This window comes from Ylistrum balloti, unplaced genomic scaffold (assembly GCF_031769215.1).
Source record: "Ylistrum balloti isolate Yb309-2 unplaced genomic scaffold, AGI_CSIRO_Ybal_v1 Utg370742, whole genome shotgun sequence".
NCBI lineage: Eukaryota > Metazoa > Mollusca > Bivalvia > Pectinida > Pectinidae > Ylistrum > Ylistrum balloti.
In genome coordinates this window covers 810,687-822,827 of record NW_026782437.1, presented here as the reverse complement: position 1 = coordinate 822,827, position 12,141 = coordinate 810,687, and the positions used below count along the sequence as shown (strand labels likewise).

The window sequence follows — 12,141 nt, the reverse complement described above, 5'->3', positions numbered from 1 at the left end:
GTGTTACGTGTCACAGACTTCAAACTATTTACAACGCAATATCCGTTATTTCCGGGCTACACTTTTGACCTTTGACCTTTGATCTGCATGTTTCCTATTAATAACAATAGTGACAATTTTCTTTGACGACTTATGAAACGCAAACTATTTTCATCATGGCAGAAATATTATTGGTTTTAGACCGGGGGACACTGAGTATAAAAGTTATACGTGAAGTTACTATATGAACTTGATATTTCACCTTTAAAACAACCTTATTAAAATAATATCTCTCATTACACTTCATACATGTAATGAGGTACAAAGTGAAATTAGAGATCTAATTCTAATTAAGATGTCTTCAGAACAAAGTTTCATGGGCTCCAGGGAACTCAACTTTATCAGTAGAAACGGAATTATCTTTTTATAGAGTTCAATATAAAATTGCCTTGACTTTTAATTTTTTAATTTTCTTGATCTTCGAAAGCAATCCTCTGCGAGCTCGTTTCTAAAGAAAACATATTTCGCAAAGAAAACATATTTTGCAAAGAATGAGTTTGGTTGGCCTAAGGGAACTTAAGACATTTGTCGGAAACTTGGATTTGAATAACGTCGGTTGATGACGACCGATAATTGTTGCCTTTCCTACGTTGCCATAGCTACGTAGTATACATTTTGGTGTATGGTAAACACGCGTAATTAACTAGATCATAATACATATTTATAAAGCATGTTTACTTCTTAACTTATCGTTCCGAAACAGAACCGTTACAGTGTTGTATTTCTAAAATTTATTTTCCAAACGGAAACATATACACGGAAGGCTTGTTTAATCCTATAACCTCACTCTCCGAACGGAAATATGTCCTAAAACCTCGTTTTCCGAACGGAAATACATGGTCCATGTATGACGTGTGTGGTGCCCTGATACTTCACAGTGAAAACCACCAACATGTCACTGTAGTGCTGGCAGACATTCTAAATTCACAGTGGTTGACATTGACCGTGACATGTTCTGTGGGGAACACACATGGTTCGGCTGTCAATGCCATAACCGTTATAAATAATCAAGCTGGCAGGATATGCGGTCTGTGTGGGTACGGTGCTACACAGCCAGGCGATTTGATAGTGCTCGCTGCACATGATACGATGGCCCATGGTGTATGTTATTTTAGCATTTTCCGTCAATTTTTCGAGAGACGTTTATTCATTTAAATCCTTCATTCAACAATTTGGTGTTTCCATTTATTAGGAAAACATGTTACAAATGCGCTCGTTGTTTTTGTGTTCCACTATACACGCACATGTGAGTTTTTTGATGAGGTTTAAAGTCCTCAAAACAGCTAGTCCTCGAAACAGCACTAGTATGAATTGATACCGAATCATTAAACTGATGTATTAGTAGTTGAAAATGCTTTCAGATGTAGTTTGTTTTTCGTGAACTTCCGGTTGGAATTTTTTTTTAACGGTTCACGCATATGTACATATACAATCAACAAAAATACGACATGGATATATTTACTAAATAACAAGGCAGTTATGTCATAAAACGATATATAAACAATACAATGACATGTAAGACATTAAACAGAACCTTACAATTAAAATTCCAAAAATACAGCACAATAATTAACACAATGAAATGAAATAAATACAATGAAATACAACAAAAAAACAATACATTGAAAAACAATACATTGAAGAACTATACAATTAACAATAAAATGAAAAAAAAAACAATACAAAAAGGGTGTTGGATTATACAGGATACACTTTAATAGCAGGGCGTTAAATTAAAATGAGAAACATCAAGTAACAAGTCAGAATTACGAACGTCTGACCTTTTTATAATCAATCTAAACTTGTGTTCATATTACCTTAATAAAGGTGCATGCGTGTTTGAATGTTGCTATATACGTCGCCTTTCTGAAATGTATAACATTACGTCTGAATACCAACGGTATAGATATGGGGAACAAAAACTGGAGATGAGAAATTGCGATATCACCTTCATAACTGAAGCTTGTAGGCACACATCTACACGCCATACCACAGCCACTGGGCTAAGCGTCTTGTAGGTCTCGCCAGGGTTCATTCAGGATACGCGCAGGTTGAAGAAATATATCGAAAATGTCATGCTGTATAGGGAGTGGGTCTGGGAGGGATTTTATAGGCCAGGAACACACAGTACTGTATTGTTGATTTACTATAAATTATCGTCTCACGAGGTTTAATTCCAAAAAGACAGAACCGATTTACCGATAGAAAATAACGCGGACGAGACGCCCACCTTAATACAAATAAGACATACAATATGATTCAACAGAAAAAAAACCACATTCATAGAACCGGAGTTGATATTACTTGTAAATCGAGGAGAAATTACTCTTTAAATATATGCTTTCATTCATTCGTATGAAATTGATCCGTTAATTCAAACTTAATATCTTTAGAATAATTTGTTTTTATAATCTTTATTTCGATTGACATGATTGGGAAATTACTTCGATTGCGTTGATTTTCACAACAGCTAAACATGAGAAAATTGCTTTATGATGTTATCACAGACCTGCTGGAATTTTGGGCGAGTTTAATGTCGAGAAATTACAGCTAAAACTATAGATGTGCGAAACCGAATACATGATTTATATAAATGCACGGTCGAAATTGTTAATTAGATTGTCGCCATGTTTTGAGACGAAACTGAAAATTTCCACAAGCATGCATCGTATATTCTCTTGACGCACACCTCCTGTGAAATTTAACACCTGGATCACGTTGATCTCTCATAGCTCTCTTGACTTCAAATGACGACATATTGAGAAGCTTAACGCTTCTAAATCGGTCATATTTATTTCTCTGCATGTATAGGGAGAGGGGAGGGGGTTCCTACCCAGACTCTTTAAGTACGACATCACTGGCTTTCAGCAATGGTGTAAAACTTTTCCATATAGCTTCTTATACAAAGAAATTTATACCTAAAGCTGATAGTTTTATTCGTCAGCGCAACTTTTTTTAAGATGGGATGCAGTGTTATGGTTGTTATGGCAACGTGCGCTATTGGCGTCGACTTAGTTCCCAAGTGTTATGAACGGTACCAGATACTTCTAGTTACAAAAAGTTTAGTTAACTTCTAAATGGCGGAGCAAAAACAAACAAGAAAACAAAAAATGTATTTCATATCGGTATGACTCTTTCTCTTGATTATGATATTCAAAATTAGTATATTTAAACTGAAATTTCAACAAAAAAGAAAATTACATTTACGACATCATTCTATATTGTATATATTATTATATATTTGTTGTAATGAACTGGATATATGTTTTTAGCTTCAAATTTTGTATATTTGCTTTGTCGGTATAATATTGATACCGTTTGATACAACTGTGCGTACCGAATGTTTTGAGCAGTGAATTTAACCAATTTCTATCGAGACTGATTAAACTCGGATGACTTTCTGTTTCTTCGGATAAAAAAAAACCATCGTCAAGCTTGCACGACTGTGAATGTCCCGTTAATTTCGTTCGCAATATTTAGGTAATGCACGTCTGTGAATAGAGAGATAGATATCACATTTACAAAACTGCATTAAATTCCTGATGGACGACAGCTGATAATTTACACATTATCATAAAGACACTATTTCAGAGGCGTTAAAATAAGACTCCTCAGAAATAAATAGTTTTAAATCATATAATATTACAGCATTAACGATCGACACATGCTGCAACGAACACATGTTCGGCTGTTTCCGTACACATTCGGCAGAGGTGCGTGGGGTATGGTCTAGCAAATCCTTTATGTAGTGTTCTTGTTGCTTAAATCGTGGAACTTTAGTATAATTAGTTGGTAAATGTTAAAACTTCATGTTTTGATATACGTCATTTTGAGGTCAATTACGCTTGCGCCATTTTCAAATGTTAAGGATTCTATTTGATTTTCTTGCATTGTATAATACAAGTCTTCCGTAGTTATTGCATTTCATTGGATGTGGTTTTGGGTTTTAGTTTTATGGTCGAATACAACCGCTTTTAGCTGCTATTACATCTACCATAATGTTTATGTGTGTTCGTTACAGACTTTGTATAATAGTATTGATCAGCTAGCAAGGACAGATGGTCTAGTGTACAGGACGCGGTGCGTTTGACCAAGCCTCCCTTTAAAATTTGTGTCGATAAAAATATGGCTGCCTTTTAAAGACAGGTGCTCTTTATGGTCGCTGTCACATTACAAAAATTAATGTGCACTTTGGCTGCCATGGCTTGGCGTGACATCACAGCGAGCCTGTCAGGTCCCCGATTTTTTGTTGACGGATAATACAGAATTATGACAACCCTACCCAGTTAAATAAACACTGTTGTCTGTCGTGGTATGGGGAGAATCCGAGTTCTTTTTGTGTGCCCTGTTCACTTAAAGTATCGGGTGTGTAACCCAACACAATATGTACACTCCGGCGTCACCATTGCTCAAGCCTTTTGTTGTGTCATCAGCGGTTAGCAGAGAACCCTCATGTATGAATGTTTATTTTATTTTGAAAAAAATACGATATGTTGAAATTGCTGCGTCAGGGTGTGTAATGCCTATTTGTGCCAATGTATGGTGGCTACTTTTGGAGTTTCGAAACGTGCTATCGGCCTTACAACAGGGGATTCATTCATCGAGAAATTGACCCATTCCGGTGTGTAATTTCCAGGACAGGAGTCGTGACAAATCGATTTCACATAACAATTTGAGCGATTTAATGATTTGGGATACAAACATAAAAAAACGCTGTAATCGATGTGATATCCTCTTTGTATATAGTATTTACATACTCGGCCGTCGGAGAATTGATCGGCATTTAGGTATCGGTGACTGGTGCTGCCAGTGTTGGGCTATATGTGCTCTTTATAGGAGTTATTTCATAAACCCTCTAAGTGTGTTTATGTGCACGAACTTCCTAACTTTGTGGTATATTTGTAACCAGCTTGAACTTTACTCTTTTTGGTTTGTAACTATATTTCATTTAAAAAATATGTCATTTTATTTAAGTGCAACAGTTTTATTAAGAGAAAATACAATAATTTCTTTGTTTTTTCAGTGCGAATACAATGTATCACAGATGAGTTTTAGTATGGTCTTGTACCGGAACTGACGTCATTACCTCGCCCCACCGAAGACTGTGGGCGTGTCCACTGCCTCGACGGATGTTGGAGGGAGGGCCATGTTTTTGCCATGTGTGTTGGTGTTCAGTCTGCTGTTCACTGCCTGTCTAGCGATATCTTCGGAAAGTGAGTCATTTACCTCCCTTAGTTCCAGAATTTTATATACCAACTACAGCTACTGGAATCATATTACGTGTATTAAAATGCGAGTAACGAGGTAATTTACTTCCCTTTTCAAATGAAACACACCGTCATGTGTGAGCATTTTGTGCATTTAACAATCAACAGAATATCACATTGACCGGTTCAACAAAATGCTTGAATACTTTCACATTTCGAAAACTACATGGTGCGAAGCAGCAAACGCTTACCCTCCCAGAACATCTGGTCATATTGCCATTACACATTTTTATATGTTTTTTCGGCGATTTTAGGGAATTGTGGTTTTAATAAAGAGCTGGTATTTCCGTTTTTGTTTTGAAGTAGTGTTTAGCTACTTATCCCATAATGGATGGTCATTGTTCAATATTGATTTGGCAGTCGAACAAGCCCTATTCTAGATTTTTTTTTTAAAAAAAAAGAGAAGAGATTTAAAGCAGTTAGAAACAGGCGCTGGTGCATTGTGGATGAATATACGTATTTGTAAAGGAATGCGAAATCAAATCAAGCAAATTTTCAACCGATGCAGCTATATAAAGTGAGGAGTGATACTGAATACCGTTTATAACCAAAATACATCAGACAGGTTGTTTTCATCATATATCGATGGTCGGTGCGGGTCTTGTATGTAATACAGTGTCTTCAATTTATGTTTACATACCCCCGAACTAAATATTTCCAGAACCTAAATTTTATACAATAATCTTCCTTTTTACCTTCAGTTGTCCTGGATCACACCAACTGTCTTCTGAGACAGACATACAAAGTGGACAAGACGGGTGTTCTGGCCACGTGGCGAGGGGCGCCTCTCGAAAACTGTCTCATCAAATTAACACGTGACACGACTCAGAGCGAGGCTATATGTGTGGACGTGACGACCTTGAACATCAGTGAAGGTCAATGCCCTCCTGATATACAAATGTTTGCCGGATATTCTGGGACACCTTTTCAGGTAAATTGATTGGTTTGTTGGTTTACTTTGACGTTACAGACAAAACATATATTTCCTTCCAATGTGATACCTTGCTTCTTCGACCGTGTCTATGGTGGCAGAAGTAAGGTCCCGGGCACTGTTGAAATGAGTATATGACCTTGACGGTTTTAATGAGTATGTTGAAAGTATATCGTTGATTTTCAGTTATAATAATTTTTTTTCTCTTTATATTATGACAATATGGATGGATATGATAGATAAATATTGGAAAACGCAAAGAATATAGAGTTCAGTCTTGACAGTCAATTCATACAACATCAGTATTGACCATCACCAATGACCATGCTTTTACTACATTTATAAACAACAGATACCTAAAGTTACAAATCATTAAGAATGTAAAATATTTTACACAAAAATTACAGAAAGTTACGAAAACAGTATTGTAATAAATTGTTCATAAAAAATCACCGAAATACAAATTGATATTGTAAGTCATTGAACACAGAAGTTACCGAAAGTTACAAATCAGAATTGTAATTCTTTGTTCACAAAAGTAATCGAAAATTACAAAAGAGTTATTTTCATTCATTTTATACAAAAAAAGTACCGAAAGTTACAAATTTATATTGTAAGTTATTTGACAGAACTTACCCAAAATCACAAATTAGTATTGTAATTCATTTTTCACAAAAAAATAAATAAATAAATAAAAAAAAAAAAATACCGAAAGTTACAAATTGTAATTGTAAGTTATGCGACACAGAAGTTACCCAAAATCACAAATTAGTATGGTAATTCATTTTTCACAAAAAATACCTACCGAAAGTTACAAATTGTAATTGTAATTGAACGCAAAATGTCACAGAAAATTACAATCAGTATTGTTATACACTTCACAAAATTCCCTGCGTCTTATCAATTAGGCAATACATTTTTCATTTACAAGTATTTATATCTGGTATTTCATAGAGATGTGGGTACAATATAGTTCTCTTCTCAAGTGAGGAACACTCATTAGGGGCCATTAGGGGTCAAATTGTGGACGTTTTATACAAAACAGTAGGCGTAAATTCAGATACATGATCCCTGTTTACACGCCGCTATAATCTTTTTAGAAATCTAATACTATTGGTCATTCTTCATTATACTTTCATAGACGTCTATTGTCCAAAGCTTTGTCAGCTTGGAGGTAGAACATGGGATTCGGACAATATTTGTAATTGCGTATCATAATGGAAATATTGATGCGAAAATACACTATTACTGAAAACCAACATCGGCGTCATCAATCAACAATGTGCTTAGTTTATCTTGAAATCGTCAGTCAAAAAGGAAATAAGATATTAAGTCGGAACATCTGGTATCTTACAAGTTTATAAGTGCGATACCTCTGGAGAGAAATAAAGTCGTGACTAGCGAGCGAGACGTACTTTGTATTTAGCTATAGATCAGGGTATAGTGTAACAACCCTATCAATCTCGCCACAAAATGCTTCTGGTCGCGAACAAAGCACACACTCCACTTACAATACATCCGTGTTCATTTTTCCTGGTATGGAGTTCCGTCCCTTAGTTACGGCTCGGCTCTTAATGTCACGGCAGACGGACAGTGCGCTATTTAAAACATGGTAGATTATCAGCGTTAAGCTGACATCGAGTTCGATGATGTAAGAATACTTTTTAAACTGGTCCAGATGATTCATAGAAATAATATGTTAATTCGATAACCATATCGTTTTAGAGTAATGCAACGAGTCTCTAATTTCACGGCTGAAAAACCACAGTATATTGAGCGTCAGTTACTAATTCGAAATTTTCATTTGTAATATATAATGAAATTTTAATGACTTCCCCAGATTTTGCTTTAGCTAGAAAATGTCGCTCACAATAAACACAAATTAACTGAACAATGATAATGATGTACGTTCCGACGTTTGGATGAATTTCTTCAAAGATACCGCAACACACAAAAAGCAACTATACATGATTGATGAAAGAGAAAAAATAAATACGAGTTTACAATGAAAGATAATCACCGTTTTATCAGATACCTATACTATGTGAAGTAACACCTCCATAATACATTTAAAAAAAATTTCTTGACAGGTGTCGAACTGTGATACAAGTCCCGTGAGGAAATGTATGACGTCAGAATTCGCCTCTCTGAAGCTGGAGGCCAACGCGTCATCGTCCGTCCTTGCCGTCCGTATATCCACTAATACATCTTTCAAGTCGGCCCATCCGACCCAGTCCCCAGGTACGTAAATCTTTAACCGGTATTTAAGGCGGAATTCAGTCTATTTAGAATCATTGGAGATTTCACCAAAATACAAATGTTTCCACACGGAAATTAAATAATTTCATTCTGAAAATTGAAACCCATTGTGAGATCCAATATGGCCGAAGTTTTGATTCCAACATATATTATAACAGCATAAAAATTTATAGCATGAATGTTATTTCTCTTACAGCTGATCCAACCGTGACGAGCGGGCTTCCCCTTAGTGCAATCATCGGAATCATGGTTGGAGTGTTCATTCCAGTAATCATCGTTGTCATCGTCGTTGCTGTTATTTGTCTCAGACGCACAAATAAACCTTTAGATGACAACGGCATTGTTTATTATCCGCCTAAAATACAAGAACCTGCCTCCGAACTAACCAACGGCTCCACTGATATCGGTGAGTATCACCCTCTCTCTCTCTGTACTTATCTCTCTGTGGCGGGTGTCGGTATCGATATCCTTTGATATAGAAAATACATGATCAAGAAACAGACTCGCATATTTTGAAGATGCTTCACAATATGCATGTAGGAAAATTTTCTGTTTTTTGCGTCAAATAGCAAATTGCGGAAATGTGAGTAACATGAATCGGATTCTTTGGTCAATCATAGTGCTTTGATATTGTTCAAGGGTGTTTACTTCTTTCTGTTATACAGATCCGTCCCATCTGCTTCACAGTCCGCCAACCATTACTGATGACGATGATATCAGCCAGGAAATCTCACAGTCAATGCGTCTGTCCGCCGTGGTGTGAACTTAACCTTCTTAGTGGTGCATGTGATGACCTTGACCTTTCCTGGAAAGGAAAATTCATGATTTGCTGATTGTCATGTGTATGATAAGAAATGATTCATCTCATAGTTCTTGTATTTATTGTGTAAATTGAAAAACTGCGAGTTTAAGACCTTAAAAAGTATTGCTGCCGTTTAATAAGTGTGAAAATTCCTATTGGAAGAACAGTATCTGAGTGAGCTGTGGATCCAAACATTTCAGCCGGGTTTCCATGATTATTTCACTGAACTGGAAGTTTTGCAAAACAATTACACACGTGCAAGATATAAAATGTGATGGGTCAAAGGAACAGAAGGTTGAATTGTAAAATTCCGAAAGTTATTCAACAATTGATTTACAGCAATTAGCTGGAGGTTGATGAACAATATTACCAGAAATCTGACAGTTCTACTGTACATGGTGAGGGATGTAAAGTGTTTAGTGCATATCGAGTAGATCCACTTGTTTAACAAGAAGATTGCCTATTAATCAGTGCCTTGATGTGGGAAAAGGTCTTTAATTATGTTGACTCCTGTTTGATGTAGTGTATAAAAATATTGATAAGAGAAAAACGCTCATCCATTGATATCATCTGGATACCAGGAACTTGAACTGCATTAGTATGTCAAGAACCATTCATCATGGTAATTTTGTTAGATATCCAACCATCTGCGATTTTGTCCAATGACTCGCGGTTAATAGTAGATCTGATCATTGCTGTCTTGTGGACAAGATTTTCATCATCGAACAACTTAACATAAACTATACCTGAGTCATTAAAACCATTACATAAACCATTAAAATCATTACTTAAACCATTAAAATCATTACTTAAACCATTAAAATCATTGCATAAACCATAAAAATCATTAAACCATTAAAATCATTACTTAAACCATTAAAATAAATACATAAACCATTAAAATAATTACATAAACCATTAAAATCATTACTTAAACCATTAAAACCATTACATAAACCATTAAAATCATTACTTAAACCATTAAAATAATTACTTAAACAATTAAAATCATTACTTCAACCATTAAAATAATTACATAAACCATTAAAATCATTACTTAAACCATTAAAATCATTGCTTACACCAATAAAATCATTACATGAAGCATTTGACCCATTAGAATCACACCTGGACCATCAATTAAACCATTACGTCAACCAGTCAGGAGTATGTATTGTCCAGTACACCAGCATTATCGCGAGTCATTTTGTCTCACCTTAAATAAAGCGTTTGATGGTCCTGATTTGCAGATACAGCTCAAGATATGTGAGATTATCCCACTCTTTAATAGGGCTTGTTTAGATAGTTAATCAGATACCCCACTCTTCACAGGGAGCTGGGAATAGTCATCATAACGTTGGTTAACATAGGCCTGTCTAGGTTCTGTTCAGCATCTCTATGGTGAGTTTACACTACCATAGAGGGGTGTCATTATTACCAAACATTGATTTAACTCATACCTTTACCCTACCCGCCAAACACACACACAATATATAAATATATATCTTTAAGAAAATCTTTTTTAAAAAATCATTTTAACCGACCAGGGTAGGTTCATATTTACCCGACGTTAACAAGTTCTCGGATCCCTGTGATATTGGTGACTGAATAGTAACTGGAGATATGATCATACTGTGTACAAAAGTTCTAGGTATAGAAAATTAAAAATGAAAATATAATACCACTTGTTGTTAAAGACCTCATCACGGGTGAAAGCTGAATAAACTGTCACCTTTTCCAGTTGGCGATGACCTTCCTTCTATTGAATGAGTGATAAAAAACCGTAGAATGAATTTAGTAATCGGACGGGTGATTTTAGCCCTTTTTTGTCAGTAATATATCCTGTTGTTAAATGAGTGATATTTTTTTTTTTTTTTTTTGGAAACCGATATCATAAGATGGGACCAAAAGGTATAATGACGTCTTACTAACTTGATCGGTAAACAGATATTAGACAAAATTATAAAGTTTTCAGTTTTTGATTAAATGTGTTTTCCGTCTCCCCAGAATTCATTTTTAATAACATAAATAGATATGAATTTGCGCTCCATTTTCTTTATTCAGTCAAAAGAAATCCATGCTTATCTAGAGACGTTTCTGTGGGAGTCAATCCACATGGATTTGATAGTCTTGTTTTTTATCAGAACTGGAACAGATCTCAGCTATTAGGTTTTACTGTGCATAGAAATCAATTAATTAGCGAATGGTGATTTTAATACCTTAATTACCCCCAAGGTACCTAATTAACGTGTGGTTATCACCTGTACATAAGATATCAGTAATTATTTCAGTGTAACATGTAAATAATGTTAATGTATTTGTACAGAATGGTACTCAAAATTGACTTATTGTGTTCACATAATTTGTGTAAGAAGAAATAAAACAATTCCAAAAAGACGATGCACCTGTTTATCGTCATTATTGTAATCATTGTGAAGCTTGTTAGTTTGTTTTTAATGGTAAATCTCTATTTCTGGCTGATAACATTTAGAAACAAGGACTCCTCTCACACGTGTACATCGATATGTACACTATACACGACAAGACTGTATCGATCAAGTAGCATTAGATACGATAAAATAATTCAAAATAGACACTCCCAATATCTTCCAAAATATCATTGTTTTTTTTTCAATTCTTCTCTCTGTTTTCCCTCCCCCCACTCCCACCCCCTCTCCTTCCCCTGTTAGGACAAAACATGTCTTGTTTCGGTGAATAATGTAATAAAATGTTCCTTATATTCTACAGGGAAGCACAGAAATGATGATTGATGTTTTTGGACGGCATTCATGTGTAATATGATTATAGGATGACTCAAAGATATTAATTAAGTCGGAAACATA

At 35.3% G+C, this 12,141-nt stretch overlaps 1 protein-coding gene across 2 annotated transcripts in view; it reads left to right on the top strand.

The window, feature by feature from the left end:
- LOC132557931 (uncharacterized) overlaps positions 1-11,696 on the top strand; it is a 30,607-nt gene extending 18,911 nt beyond the window's left edge. For both annotated transcript variants that reach the window (XM_060222461.1, XM_060222460.1), the window contains exons 2-6: positions 5,063-5,252; positions 6,008-6,237; positions 8,328-8,478; positions 8,693-8,902; positions 9,162-11,696. In XM_060222461.1, the coding sequence (XP_060078444.1) occupies positions 5,186-5,252; positions 6,008-6,237; positions 8,328-8,478; positions 8,693-8,902; positions 9,162-9,259 (756 nt within the window). In that variant the 5' untranslated portion in view covers positions 5,063-5,185 and the 3' untranslated portion in view covers positions 9,260-11,696. The remainder of the gene's footprint in view (positions 1-5,062; positions 5,253-6,007; positions 6,238-8,327; positions 8,479-8,692; positions 8,903-9,161) is intronic.
- Positions 11,697-12,141: the final 445 nt, after the last annotated feature.